The 15796-nt window shown below is 40.9% G+C and overlaps 1 protein-coding gene across 1 annotated transcript in view; it reads right to left on the bottom strand.

Moving 5' to 3' along the window:
- Window positions 1-201: 201 nt before the first annotated feature.
- LOC114584052 (mucin-6) overlaps window positions 202-15796 on the bottom strand; it is a 35023-nt gene continuing 19428 nt past the window's right edge. The window contains exons 21-30 of the mRNA XM_077927021.1: window positions 15483-15634; window positions 15060-15201; window positions 14546-14656; window positions 13123-13308; window positions 11525-11764; window positions 10335-10491; window positions 8891-9040; window positions 8300-8365; window positions 4636-4702; window positions 202-454 (exon numbers count right to left, since the gene is read on the bottom strand). Coding sequence (XP_077783147.1) covers window positions 202-454; window positions 4636-4702; window positions 8300-8365; window positions 8891-9040; window positions 10335-10491; window positions 11525-11764; window positions 13123-13308; window positions 14546-14656; window positions 15060-15201; window positions 15483-15634 — 1524 coding nt within the window. The remainder of the gene's footprint in view (window positions 455-4635; window positions 4703-8299; window positions 8366-8890; window positions 9041-10334; window positions 10492-11524; window positions 11765-13122; window positions 13309-14545; window positions 14657-15059; window positions 15202-15482; window positions 15635-15796) is intronic.

The following is a 15796-nucleotide window of genomic DNA, read 5'->3' as shown; positions in this document are numbered from 1 at the left end:
GTAACTTGGACGGTGGTGGTTGCAGGAGTTGTGGTGGCTGGAGTGCTGGGCGTTTCTGTGCTGGTAGGGGGAGCAGTCGTGAGAGTTGTGGCAGTGGGTGCTGGAGTGCTAGTTTTCGTTAAGGGTTTTGAAGTAACCGGTGTTGTGGAAGGCATGGGTCCTGTCGTGGTTGTTGGGGTGTGTTTGCTTGTTACAGTGGATTCAGTAGTCGCTGTGGAGATTGTGGTCTCTGGCCTCCTTGTTGTTGCCGTTTGTGTTAATGCTGTAGTTCTGGAAGTTGTTGGTACAGAAGTGCTTGCTGTTGAAATAGTTTTCTGTGGAGTCGTAATCATTGTTGTGTGTGTTGTATGTCTTAGCGTCGTTGATTCTGTGCTCTTTGTATTTATGGGCGATGTTGCCTTTGGCGAAGTTAATGTTGTGCTGCTGGTGCTTGTTGCTTTTGTTGGCGCAGTCTCTGCAGGATAAGAGATTCCATGAAATAATGTGGTAACCTGATGAACCCAGGTTTATTTACTTAAGTGTGTCTACTGTGAGAAAACTTAGTTGAATCCATTTTATACAACATTCTAACGCGACATGGGTTTATTTTCAAAGCAATTTCTCTTAAATCCTGTAATAACCTATTTCCTTTGAGGATATGCTCTTGAAAGTGAAAGCACTACAGCTCAGTGATTATTGGTAAACTTTATTGCTATTTTTTCTTTTTGATGTTTCATGTATTCAGTTTTTCTGTATTGTTTCTATTTGTAATTTGGATTATTCTGTGCTGGCATTCATTATTTTAAGGTATATTGTTTCAACTGTTTGTTTTTGCTTTGCCTTGGTAACAGACATACTGGATAAGTTTTGCTTTCTCTGCTTATGTTAATAATAAAACAATAATTTTCTTGTTTATACCCTGCACACTGGGCTGGGTTTCCCCATCTACTCCGGGTGGCTTGAAGCACATAAAACATTAGACATTAAATATTTCCTGGTGCAGGGTTGCCTTCTTATGTCTTCTAAACATCAGATAGTTGCTTATTTCCTTGACTTATTTCTTGATAGGAGGGCGTTCCACAGGGCAGGCGTCACTACCGAGAAGGCCCTCTGCCTGGTTCCCTTTAACCTTGCTTCTCATAGTGAGGGAACCGCCAGAGGGTCCTCTGAGCTGGATCTCAGTGTCCAGGCTGAATAATCGGGGTGGAAACACTCCTTCAGGTATACTGGGCCGAAACCGTTTAGGGCTATAAAGGTCAGCACCAACACTTTTAATTGTGCTTGGAAATGTACTGGGAGCCAGTGAAGATCTTTTAGGACCCGTGTTATATGTTCCCGGGAGCCACTCCCAGTCACCAGTCTAGCTGTCACATTTTGGATTAGTTTAGTTTCCGAGTCACCTTCAAAGGTAGCCCCACATAGAGCTCATCATTGCAGTAGTCCAAGCGGGAGATAACCAGAGCATATGCCACTCTGGTGAGACAGTCTGCAGGCAGGTAGGATCTCAGCCTGCTTCCTAGATGGAGCTGTTGTTGTTTTATGTTGCAGAGAACCAGCAAGTTTTAATTAGGGTTATGAGGCTTATATAGTGTTTCTTTGGGACCATGTTTTAATTAATTATTTAAAATTATTCACCTTTAAATCAATAAAAACCTCCATGGAGTTTATATTGAACAATGTAAAATACTGCTTTTAATACTAATAGAATCAAACATTAAAAACAAATGGTCATAGATATTCTCAAAATATAAAATCAGCTGGCTTGAATGAATATATGAAATAAAGTTACAAGTTAATTTGGGGGGGGTTGTTATTCAACTAAGGTTTACTCAGAGCAGACTTACTGCAATTAATAAGCATGGCTACGTTAGGTCTGTAAATTTTATTTTGCCTCCTTCTTAGCTGATTACCTTATCTGATTATCATCCTGTATGTCTTTTTAGGCTTTCCTAAACAAATATATTTTAAACAGGTACTGAAAACAGTACAGCACAATAATATTAGTGGGCAGGGAGTTCCAGATATTATGTGCTACCACAATGAAGGATTGATTCATCGCAAGCTGAAAGGAAGTGTTAGGTGGCACTTGTAAAACCATCATTTTGACAGATCAAATTCGTCAAATGGGCCACATGGGCTAAGGCAATCCTTTAAGTAAACTAGTGTAGTCCAAAGTTCCTGAGGTTTTTATACACTACAGTAGTACCTCAGGTTACATACGCTTCAGGTTACATACGCTTCAGGTTACAGACTCTGCTAACCCAGAAATAGTTTCTCAGGTTAAGAACTTTCTTCAGGATGAGAACAGAAATCGTGCTCCGGCGGTGCGGCGGCAGCAGGAGGCCCCATTAGCTAAAGTGGTGCTTCAGGTTAAGAACAGTTTCAGGTTAAGAACAGACCTCTGGGACGAATTAAGTACTTAACCCGAGGTACCACTGTATTAATAATATCTTGACCTGGTAGCAAATCAACAGCCCGTGCTGATCTCTTCATAGGAGCATAATATCTTGACAGGGTCTCACTCCTGACAGCTATCAAGCTTCACCATTCAGCACCAGCTGTGCTTTCTGGATCAAGTACAAGGGAAGCCCCTAGGGAAGTAACCCTATCTCAAATGTATCCATTCCTGAGATGCTGTGGTCCATCTATTCAGGTTCAGAAAGGGTTGTAGCCATCTGAAGCTGATAAAAGGCACTCACAGCCACCTAAGCCACCAGTGACAAAGTCGGATCCAGAAGCACCCCTAAAATTGTGTACTTGCTCCTCCTGAGGGAGTACAGCCCCATCCAGGGCAGGCATTTGGACTATTTTTCAGACATGGGGAACACTCACCTGCAGAGACTCCATCTTGCCAGTTCAACTTTGGGAGCAAATTGTTAATAGCTAGACAAGGAAACCAATTACAGGTGGTGGGGGAGAGGATAAGCCCTCGCTTCCCAGATGTCTTCAAGCAGTGCCTGGATAGCCATCTGTTGGAGGTAATCAGCAAGAAACCAAAACGGATAATAGAACTGACCTGTTGTTGTTACTTTGACTTGCGGTTCTGTAACAGGGTGAGGGTGAGCTACAAAGCAGAAGTGGGAAAATACATTTCAATTAAGGAGTGCAAACAATCCACATAGCATTCATATTTTAATGAGACTAAAATACATGATTAATCGAGGTCTCATTGAATAATTATTATTCACAGAGACAGCACTGAAACCATTTCTTTATTGTGCGGTTAATGGAATCTAAATGTGTGAGATTGGGACTCTGAGTAACGTATTGGTAACATTTATTATTGATAGCATACCATGAGGCATCTTGGCTATTTAATTGTACAACCCCTCAAAAGTAGCTCATTGGTTTAAATATCATCTTGTTTTCCACGACTAATTTCAGAAACCTCTTCAAGAGGAAGGTAATGTCAAAGTATTTTAAGATTTCCCATTGGCAACTATGCAAAGACAGACAGATGTGATCCATTCATTTATTTTGACTTAGTATCACTTTTCTATAAACATAGGGTTGTTGAGATGTAACATGACATGTTATGTGAACGGGCCTTGAGCTCATATGCTCCACCCTCCTCTTGTCCCTTCTTTCATGGAAAAAACATAGTTTGCAATTCCACTTCAAACTCGAATTATAAAACAGCTATCAACAGTCCTGAACATGTCTAAAGGTAAAGGTAAAGGGACCCCTGACCATTAGGTCCAGTCATGACTGACTCTGGGGTTGCGGCGCTCATCTTGCTTTACTGGCCGAGGGAACCGGCGTACAGGTTCTGGGTCATGTGGCCAGCATGACAAAGCTGCTTCTGACGAACCAGAGCAGCGCACGGAAACGCCGTTTACCTTCCCGCCGGAGCGGTACCTATTTACCTACTTGCACTTTGACGTGCTTTTGAACTGCTAGGTTGGCAGGAGCAGGGACTGAGCAACGGGAGCTCACCCCATCATGGGGATTCGAACCACCGAGCTTCTGATCAGCAAGTCCTAGGCTCTGTGGTTTAACCCACAGCGCCACCCGCGTCCCTTCCTGAACATGTCTACACAGAAGTACGGTAAATCCTACTGAATTCATTGGGAATTGCTCCATGGTACATGAGGATATGGCTGTGGCCTCAGTTACTATCTCATGTAAAGAAAATATAGATGGCAAGTGTGATTCTTGTGACTATAATGACTGCTGAATCTAAACAAAATAAAAAAAATTCCTTCCAGTAGCACCTTAGAGACCAACTAAGTTTGTTATTGGTATGAGCTTTCGTGTGCATGCACACTTCTGACTACGGCAGACCAACACGGCCACCTACCTGTATGCTGAATCTAAATGTAAGATGCTTCTGGCACCTTGGAAACAGTAGCATATAACAATATGTTGGGACATACTGAATTATGCACAACCTGTTACACAAACTCATTTCCCCCCATCCTGATTGCAGGATGGATGATAACATACATAGCTATCCAAACTGTGCAGGAATAACAAGGACTGCATGTGGCGAATGTTCATTCACATCCAAAATAGACCCAGCAGTGAAAGTCTTATTCCCCTCACAGATCACACTTGTGGGATCAGCATACATGTGTTTTATGTTCTTTGTTATCATTGGGCAATACTGGAAAATGGACTTGTTGCTTTCAGTGCACAAGAGTGTAACTTATATACCTGTAAGTAGCATGTGTTAAACTCTTATATTCACCTGTTTTCGGAGATGCTGTGGTCCGTGTTGGAGCTATGGGAAAGAGAAGAAGTGTGAGCATAATGTAGAATATAAAATTGAGGAGCTTCTGAGTTTTGAGAACACCAGTATATTTCATTCATATAGTCAAGTATTATTATTTTTTAATCAAAGGGTTCAATGTTCTGGAAACATCAGAATTCTTGCTTGTTCAATTCACACACACCATTCCCAAGTGGTAAACTGCCGAGCAGGGGGAGGAAACATTCCAACCATTTTCAGGGAGGAAGTAAAACAGCTCACTTTGGTTTTAGGAGTGGAGGAAGGGGGGTACTTAGGGCCATTTATTGTGGAGCAATGGCAACTCCTTTCTCTTGACACCCCAACTTTCAACACTATTGCTTGTTGTGCCTGAATCAGAGCTTTTGGGTACCATTTTCCCCAGAATGCATCTGAAATAAAACTGGCAGTGTGAAACTAGTGTCACAAGAAACACAAAGAAGCAGGGAATAGGGATGTAAGAAGAGGAGGAGAGAAGTGGTCAAACACTGGGTTCATTTTTTAAAAAAAAGCAAATGGAAGGGTGGGAGCACAATTTGGCCTTGGGATTGCCTAACATATAAAATCTGGATGTCTGCAGCCCTGTCTCTCCTCCATGATTACATACTAAATAGGCAACAACATGCAAAATCACTTTATTCACAAATTTTCTGCAGTGCACAGCTTTTGATTTTTATTTTTTTTGCACAAAGTGCACATAACCCTGTGTGTGTTTGGCACAGTACTCTATATATCTGTGAATTATTTTGCCCATATGAATATATCCCATTTCTATTCTTTCTTTGAGAAACATTTTAAAAAAATAAACATTACAACTGCCAAAGGCTGTAAATTAATTCACTATGAAAGGTACCAGACTGAATCAATACTTCATATGAGGACATGTAGATGATGTCTGGCTCTTTGGGCTGTGGTCTCTGCAGAGTCTAAATAACAAAATTCTTAGTTCCATACATATTTGCAAATGACAAGGTGTTAACATATGATGAGTAACACACAACTAATGATTTGAGGATCACAATCATGTGCCTATAGTAGATGGGGATAAGCATCCTCGTCCATGTAACAGGATTGATATGAGCATGCATCTCCATCCATATTGTGAAGTATTGATGAGGACTGCATGTGTGAGATGTTCATCCTCATACACTATGCACTGATCACCTGCTGATTCTAACCATAGTTGGCAACTTCTCCTTTTTTAAAAGGGAAAATCCTATTGGGAATAAGGGAATTCCCCTTAAAAAAAGGGAAGCGTTGACAGCTATGATTCTAACCTAGGAAAGGGTGGTTCCTGTAAATAAACCCAATTTCCCCAAAATGGATTTTATTTGATGGATCAACATATCTCTGTCTTCTGTTCACCATCATAATCATCACCACTATTATTACAATGCAATACAGGCAAATTGATTGTTTCCTACCACTATGCAGACTTTACATTAAACTCAGTGTCATATATTTTAAAATACACATTTTAAAATCTTATACTCACTTGTTGTTGGTGATGGGGTAGTTGGAGAAAGTGAACCTGGTGGAAATAATTTTATTTATTTTATTTATTTGTTTCCTACAATTTATATATAGTCAATTCAACTTATGTGGAGTTTACGTTCCAGCAATAGTGTGTAAAAGCCAAAGTTGTGTATAGCAAAAAATAAAATAAAAACCCTCCAAATGTTCTTCTAAGGCCTCTCACACAGTCTCCAATGATCACTGCACCTCCAAATTGGGTGGGGTGGGGTGGTGGTATTGCCAATGTCCTCCCCTCCAAATGCCTGCCCTGCCCCTTTTTTCAGTGATGCGTAGTCACACACGTTAAATTTGTGCAGGTTGCAAGTCGACTGTACTGCTTGAATTAATTGAATTAATTTTATAATGAAATGATTTTAGAATGTTGTATTATTTTACTGTTGTTAGCCGCTCTGAGCCCGGCTTTGGCTGGGGAGAGTGGGATATAAATAAAAAAATTTTATTATTATTATTATTATTGATTGTAAGGATGGTGGGGGACTAAGCCATTTAAAAGAAGAATAAAACCATCAAATTTTCAATAAAACCAGTTTTTAAAAGCTAAAATAGTAAGTATAAAACTGTGAGTGCAATGTAGCAGTGAGTATAAAATGGAATATGCAATGTTTTATAAAATCAAAGGGGTCGAGTGTTTTAGGAGTGTTTTTCATTTTGATCCTCTATATGCAAATAACTTTAGTGGCGGGAGACCATGTGGACACATCACATACTGTAAACACTTGTTTCACCAAGTCGCATGTTGCACATGTCAGTTACAGTTGTGCAACAAAAAACCCATATAGATACAGAGTTCACATGGAAGTTACATCTGTGTAGAAAAATCACTGAATGTGAACCAACTCTTACATTTGTTGATGGTGTTGTGATGGGAACCTCTGTAGTAGTAGTAGTAGTAGTAAATTATACTAGCTATACTTTTCTATGATGAAGATTTCTTACTCGTCCATACCACAGAATTGACAAGAGCACGCAAAAGTGCGGATGAAGTATTGAAGAGGACTGCATGTGCAATATGCTCTGATCATCTGCTTAATCCAATCTAATTCATGTAAATAATTCTGATTCCCCCCAGTGGATTTTATTTGATAGATCATCATATCTGTGTCTTCTGTTCATCATCATAATCACCATTATTGCTATGCAATATTGGCAAATGGATCATTTCTCATCCCTATACCAAATAGACATTACATTTAGTGTTACATACTTTGAAATATACATTTCAAAATCTTATACTCACTTGTTGTTGGTAATGGAGGAGTTGGGGAAACTGGACCTGGTGAAAAGACAAATGTGAGTTGTACAACAGAAAAACGTATATATAAATATAGACTTTTACATATTTAGTTTTCTTGCATGGAAGCAACATTTGTGTAGAAAAATTACTGAATGTTAAGTGACTCTAATTTGTTGATGGTATTGTGATGCTAACCACTGCTATATTATTATTATTATTATTATTATTATTATTATTATTATTATTATTATTATTATTTCAGCTATATACTTTTTCCATAATGAGGATTTCTGCAAATAATATATTTTTCCTCCTATTTCAATAGTAAAAGTACAACTTTGCATATGAAGAAGTAATCTAGAATTCTAGGATTTAAGTAATTTGAGAAGTTTTAATTTATTGTGGTATAGTGGTTAGAGTGTGGGACTAGGATATGCAATATCAGGATGTTCTAATCCTAGCTAATTATAATTTTACTACTTTTTCATCAACCACTGTATACACATCATTCCTGAATCACCTAAACTTTAGACTCTAGTAGACATAGTACAGTACATTTCTTAAAGTTAAGAACAAACAAATGAATAAGTGAAGATAATGCAATGGCAGCTTTAAGAGGCCCTCTGGTTAAATAAGAGTCTTAAATAAGACGGTTAAATAAGAGTGTAATCCTATGTATATCCACATTAGGGAAAAAATCCACATTAGGGAAAAAGTCCCAATGAAATCAGTAAACATGCAAAGGATTTCAGTATAAATGATGCTTCTTAAAATAGGAAATGTTGGAAGCAAGGAATTTGAAAGTGGACTTTTTAACCTACCGCTACAAGGCACACATTTTTTCTCCTTAGGATTATAGTAGTCATGCTCTGAACAGTTGTAACAGCCTAGGAGCAAAGAAGAAATATTGTTCATCATGCATATAGCAAAAGTTTTAGGTAAACACTAGTCTCAGAAAAAGGTTTCAGAAAGAAGAATTCCTGTAATGTATAAGTCAGTCTTAGAGAACCAGCTATAAACCCACATTTTCAACCATGAATTCAGGCCTATTATTTCCTACAAATTGTTTTGTAAAAGATTTACAAAAGCATTTTGCCTACTTACTACTAGTTTCCTATCAATAAATCTAGGACACACTGGCAGAGGAAGAGGAGTGCACTGCCCCCGGCAGCACGATCCCAGTAGGGTGCCATCGTGGCTAGCCCCCCCCTGCACTGGGCGCTACGCCCCTGCAGGCAGTGTGCCCTGCCCCCAGGACGTGCGCCATGCCCCTGCAGGCAGTGTGTCATGCCCCCCGGGACGCATGCCACCCCAGACCCTGCCTGATCTCCACCCCCACCCCCCGGTGCTGAAGCATGAAGCTCTGCCGCTGCTAGCACGGTTTCTGTTTTTTAAAAGTAGGGGGGAAATACCTTCGATGTTTATTTCTCTGAAGGTTAGTAGCTGGTATGGACATTTACAAGGGCGATAATGCCAGGTGCAATTCAGTTCATTAACAAAGTTATGATAGGTGCCATCCATGGCATTCTTCTTATGGCTGTTGAAATAGTCACAGTAGACAGCTAAAGAGATGAGAAAGTGATTGTTATTCAATCTATCCACTTACATTTCCTAAATGAAAAAATAGCACACTGGAGAAACATTGCATTGTTTTCCCCTGTGGCAAACTCATTTAAAGATGGAAGCATCTAGTGAAAGATCTTCATTATCTGTTTCTTATGTTATACTTGATTTCATCCTTGAAGGTTGTGGCCATATTCTCACTCTGGCTCAGTTTGCATGCAACAGTCGCAACACTAAGCGAAACCATAGTTTAGCACAAATGTGCAAGGGTGCAGTTTCCTGAAGAGGAGCTCACTACTGTTTTTTTCTTTCTTCTGTCCTGCTGCTGCTGTCAAGCCAGCCATGCTCTGGCTTAGGATGTTGTCTGAGCCCAGGCTTGTGGTCTCCAGACAAACCCTGAGTTGTAAACCAAGGACAAAAATCCTTGGTTACAACATGGTGAAACAAACTGTGAGCCTGGATTCTGATGGCATGCAAAGCCACACCATGGCTTACCTCACAGCAGCACTGGAGGAAGGCCTAACCAGCTGTGAATTCCTTTCCAGAAATCTGCATGCTCACACATTTGCATTAAGCCATGATCTGGCTTAGGTTTACATGCAAACTGGGTCACTGAATGCTTCCATAATCCATCCTGGGCTATATTGGTGCTGCAGTGTTGAAGAAATCTACAAGAGCAAGGCTTCTTTACATAAATGAAGAATGTCTTGGCCATGTCTTTGGCAGTGGACCAGATGGTTTTGGCTGTACTTTGACTTGAGATGTAAAGAAATCTCTGTAGAATCCAGTTTTTCGTCATGTGCCAAGACTGGATTTAAAACTTCCTAGCTCCAGGGATTCTGCCCCAAATCAGATTGTCCACTGATAAATTTCTGCATGTGAAATGCTGCACTGAGAAACTGGCATGATTGAAGGGGTAGGTTTCATATGCTTCATTGTTGCACAATTGCGCACATAATGTGCTAATAATTTACCTGTGGCTGCAGCTGTACTTAGAAAACATTAAAGGCACTCCTACATCTGCACTGTGCAAGAGATGCTTGACAGAGAGGACAAGCTGCTTGTAGTGGTGGCAGCTGGCCACAATTATTGATCTTCTCATTGACTCGACTTCAGAGGGTTGATACGGTTCAAGAAAACACTGCTCTAAAAATATGCTTCCTGCTCCATAGTTTTAGCAGTCAGCAAACTTAATAGGTATTATCCAGTTCTGAATATTATTAACATATGGAAGTATCAATGCATTTTAAGAAACCCAGCACACTTTAAAAGAGGCATTGTTAAGAAACTTACGGCAGAAGTCTGGGGTTCTCCAGTCAACACAGACGCCAGCTTCTAAGCATGCTTTTGCATACACTGCAACAGCATCACACATGCACTCACAGTCCCCTCCTGTGTCACAGCCACATGAATCCCGGACACAAGCTTCATAATAAGGCCTGCGGTACACCTGGAGCAGGGAAAGAACAATGAAGCCAAACCAGAAAGTTGGTGTTAATTAAAAGTTCATCCTTTCATTTTCAGTGGGACCAAACAAGCAATATCTGCTAATCAAACCACACATCCACTTTACAGTATCATCTGCTGTATGAACAGAGAATGATATTTGGCCTAGCAAATTTCCCTTCCATAGGAACCAATGTGAGGAAAACGTAAAACAAAGATGAGAACACTGGCATTGCTGGAGAAGAACAGTGCCCCCACCCCAGATCCACCATAGCCAGTACAACACTGAGAGGGCTTCGCTATGGTGCTTCCTAGGCTACAAACTCTCCTCTCCCACCACAGTTGGTTTTCTCTACCAGGCTGCAATCCTATGCACACTTACCAGGGAATAAGGCTCATTGAACTCATTGACGCTTACTTCTATGTGGAGACATGTATAAGACTGCACTGTTAATTTCAATCACTTCATGAAATCACTGCTGGATTTTTCTCTGTGATTCTCTGTGTTGTTTTAACTGCTGATCTTTTATTATTGTAATATTTTACTGGTTTAGGCTGCAATTCAAACCCCCACCTTATGCTGGGTTCAGGGCTGGTGATGGATTGAGTGGAAGCATCTCTCTGTGGGCTTCCACTGGCTCAGCCAGACTTCTCCCACCTGATGCCAATAGAGTGGCACTCATGTCACTCCATTGATGGAGACCTCCTTCTTCCACTGCCTGCATTGGGGTGGGCGGGGGAGGCCCACCAGTAGTATCTCTGCTGGCCAAGCCAAAATGGGGGGTTCTGAGGGTGGGGCTCATGGTCAGCATTAGGCCTGATCTGTGCACAATCACGCTGGTGATTCGTCCCAATCTACCTCCCCACCTCCACTGTAAAGGAAGGATTATTTTTTTTAAGAAGTAGATAAATACATAATTAAATACATCAATTCAAAACAATAAAAAGGCAGCTGGCATTTGGAAGCATGCACAGGTGGAAATGTTAGCACTTGAAGAGGCAATGTTACTATCTTAAAGCATAGGATAAACTTTTACCTTGCTGTGGCAGGAAGCAAATACTTGACTGTTGATAATGGAGCACTTCTTTTCTGCCCATGCTTTGCGATAGGGGTTGTTACTGCATGGATCCGCCACAAAGAACATATCCCCACAAAGGGGATTCTCTTTCCAGGAATTCACAAACTCCAGTTCATTGGATGCCACATATCTGCTTCGAGTTTCAAAGTCATCTCTTATATTCCCATTGTAATTACCACATAAACCACAGAGGTGATCCTAGATTCGAGTAAAATAAAAATAAAAGTTATGGACGTCAGAACAAAACATAAAAAGGGAACCTTTTAAAATGTAAATGAGCCATGTGAGTAACTTGATATTGAGTGGATGACCAGTGATGGTGGAGCCAAGTGGAGAGAGAGGATCTGTTTAGTCTTTTCTTTGACAACTCTTCTGTTTAAAATTATCCCCTGCATTGCTTTCCGATTTGGATGGGAGATATATGTATACGAGTTTCCCCCACATCTCTTTCTTCCCTTAGAAAAGCAGCTAGAGTATGATTCTGAGCAGAGAAACACCCAACAAAGAAATAGTCCCACCTCCAGTTTCCTGCTCAATCTGACATGACCCACAGTCACTTTGCCTTGTAAAAAAACATATGAAAAAATGGAACTGCAAAGAGTGTCTGTTTTATCACTTCTCTGTGGAGACTAGCCTGTGATAAATCTTCCTCAGAAATTTCTGCTTAAAACAAATTTTGGCACTGCAACTTCCCATTCAGCTTTATTCGCCTTTCCCAAGAAAGGCAAAGAAACAACGGATTAGGAATTGGCTTCACATTGCATGCCCAGTTGTGTGGAGTGTGCTGCCCAGTGTTGGGGGCAGCCATGTTAAATAAGACACAGGACATTGGCATTGGGTTGAAATAGGCCACAGCTTTACTGATTATAGATGTAAGCAGGTTTTGGTGAAGGCACTGAGATCAACCATCCAATTGGTTGATAATGAAGTGGGTCGACCCTAAAAAGAAGGTTGCCCCCTGACGTACATTAGAGTGTGATGCTCCCTCCAGGGCTGCCCCTGTGTGGGCTCCTGGGCAGCAATACTTCTTCCTACACCCTTTTAGCAGGGTACCCAAATGCTAAAGAGGCAAACTCAATGACTTATCTGCCCAAGTTGTTTCATTTGCTATGAGACAGGTGAAAAACCGGCAGGCAGACCAATTAGCCAGCAGGGAAAAATTCCTCCCTGGCCCCAAATAGGGTAACCGAGCATTCCATAGCAAGCTGCTCACACAATCCAACCCACTCACCTTTGGGCAGAACCACCATGTAATAGGGTGGGAGGGTGGGAAATCCAGTATCATCAAAAGAGCCGGAGTCCAAGCACCATTCCCTTTTATAGGGAAAAGGTAGAGCTGGTTTGGGCCAGGTCACTGCCTCCACCTGACTTACAAGCCTTGACATGATTGACTCACATCACGGGCCTCTTTCACATCATGCAACAGTAGAAGTTCTAATGTCCCCTTCTGGCTGCAAGGATGAACAAGTCCCCTAGCTCCCCACTGTCTGCGCTGCAGCTGCGCCGGTCAGCAAAGGGCCACCCCTGAAGCCCCATGGTAAGAAGTTATTCATTACCTTTGCTCCTCTGAATATTTTGATGAATATGTTCATGTGCCTATTCCAGACAAGGGACATGTCATATTTGCCAGGGATTGCAATCTCAATAATCAAGTGGAGGGCATTCTCTTCTATAAAGAACTCTGTCATAGGATTCCAACCAGAGACAGTGTATGTTCTGTCTGCCAAAGTGATTGTCAGATTCTGCAAGGAAAATAACATGTGACTAGAAAAGCTTTCTAACAGAATTTCTGTAGACTTTTTGCAAAGAATGAGTCGTTTACTTGTGTGCAATGTAATTTGGTCTGTGTTTTAGCAGCTCTATGGGAGGAGCCTAATCAATCTTTTTTTAACAAAAGAGACTTGCAGACAATTCAAGACTGCAATACAGTACACACAGACACTTCTAGGGTGCTGTCTACAACTTTGCTGCTCTTCCTTTAGAAAGGTAATCACCCAAAACTCATTAAACATCTCTATTCCTCACCCCCTTTGGTTTAGCCTTTGGCTACAAAAGAGTGAACAGTTCACAATATTATTTTTATTAATTTATTCTTTTTTAATTTGCATACCAACCTCCATCTGTAGATCTCAGGGTGGCTCACAGCATAAAATTTACCAACATGGTGGGAGGAGATCCTAGTGAACACCTGCTGTATAACAATCTAGCCCTCTTCTCTCTTCTCCAGAGCCCAACCCAGTCATGCCCTTACCTGAAATGATATTATCTTGCAAAAATATTTAATGTTTTTAGTGGAAAGAGTTTGTAAACTTTTATTTATTTAGAAAAATTATAAACCTCTTCCCCTAAAAGATACGCCAAGCAGTGCACAAGTACAAGCAGTGTACAAGGCGAATGGTCATATCTGCCTTTGAGGAATTTACCCACAATTCCCTATTACACATAGGGAATGAGTATAAAACTAGAATAATTATGTTATAAGACAGTTCTCTCTGGGTCTTTGCAATCTGTAGTTTAATACACATAGGATAAAATCCCACCTATAATGAAGTATCCTGTTAGTGTCTCCATAACTTAGGTGTACACAGGGCTGGCCCAATATATTTTGCCGTCTGAAACAAAAGACAAAATGTATCCCTGCCCTCCCAGGTAGCTGCATTGGCAGTTGAATTTTACTTTAAATCTGGAGGTGGAACATGGTTCTATATTGCACCCCGAAGCAACCAAAATCTGCTGCCTTAGGTGGCTGCCACACTCTGCCTAATGATAGAGTTGGCCAGGCCCTGCTTCTTCAGACTGGAAAATTTGAATCTCAGGCCCAACAGCTGTATGTTAGTTTATAGTGCCTTGATACTAGAGGATGGCAGAGTGCCGGGATGACAAGAGTGATCAATCAGTTTCCTTGAAGGGTGTTAGGAAATTATTTCCAGTGTGGTACAGATGAGTAAATATCACATAACAACAACATTTCATCCTTACCCCAAGGTGGATCTTGATTGCTCTGGAACATGTGATCCCTGTATTTCCACAGACAACGTTTTCAGTCACTATTTTGAAATGATGGGGAGAGCCACCCATGCCACAACCGTCCTAGGTAGAGAAGTACAGTCAGATAACCATTAGATAGCAAAATGTATGTGAGGATTTAAAATGCAGAGCATGGGCAGGGTTGTGGGATAACCCAGAATCAGAAACCCTTGCTGATCTACTGCAAACTACCCAGAGATCTACCAGTAGATTCTGATCTACTTTTTGCAGAGAAGATCTGGTTGCACTTCAAACCCTGAAGCTGAATTTAGGGAACAAAGGCCATATGAGTTCATCTACTTCCTGTTTTTAAGATTATAGTTGTAAAATATTTGAGACCAATTTTGGTTCTACCTTAAGACACTCTTTGAACTGCAAGCCTTGATTTGAAGTGCCATATTGATTCAAATCTGCTTATACTGATCATTAGCATCATGGCATGTAAGTGCAGTCAAAGTGATATTACCATAGCTAGTATGTATTCACAGTTGCCATCAAACACAAAACGTTGTCCATCAAACGTGGTGATATGGCCTTCCCCATAGAGACTGCATGTTGAAGAGCATCTGGAATTTTGGATGCATTTCCATTTTCCTCTTGTGCAGGTGCTGATGAGGAACAAGAAACTTGTCATAAAGCCTTCAAATGCAAATAAAGGTAGCACAATATTGGGTAAGCATTATTCCTTGATGCCTTCGTGTGATGTTACCTTAGATTTCCCAAAGTCCCATATTTAGTTTAACTATGTTTCAGGGCAGCTGGCACAAGCAATATATGTAATAAAATTATGTGGATGCTCAGATGTAATGTTTTCTAAGCTTGTTAACTATCATTTGAATAGCATACTTGCATGGTATAGCCAAAGGGATAAAAGCAAAAAAAATCTTACCAGGACTTGCATTCAGTGTGAATCTCCTCTCCTTTTGCATATGAGATGCCACCATATTCACAGGGACACTCATCAGGTGGCACACATGTCCCATCTAGCTTTTCATATAGTCCAGCAGCACAAACACAGCCTGATTCACACTTGCTGGGGACCTGGAAAACATCAGCCAATCTCAAACTCAGACTTTGAGATATGCAAAGTCCAGCCCAACACCAGCCAACTATAAGGTTGTTCTTAGCCTGTGGCCCTTCAGATGTTGCTGGACACCCATCTCCCAACACCACCTGCAAGCATAGCCACGAGCCAAATATGAT

This window comes from Podarcis muralis, chromosome 1, assembly GCF_964188315.1.
Source record: "Podarcis muralis chromosome 1, rPodMur119.hap1.1, whole genome shotgun sequence".
NCBI classification, from domain to species: domain Eukaryota; kingdom Metazoa; phylum Chordata; class Lepidosauria; order Squamata; family Lacertidae; genus Podarcis; species Podarcis muralis.
The sequence above is the reverse complement of the archived record's forward strand: the minus strand, read 5'-3'. Positions and strand labels throughout refer to the sequence as shown.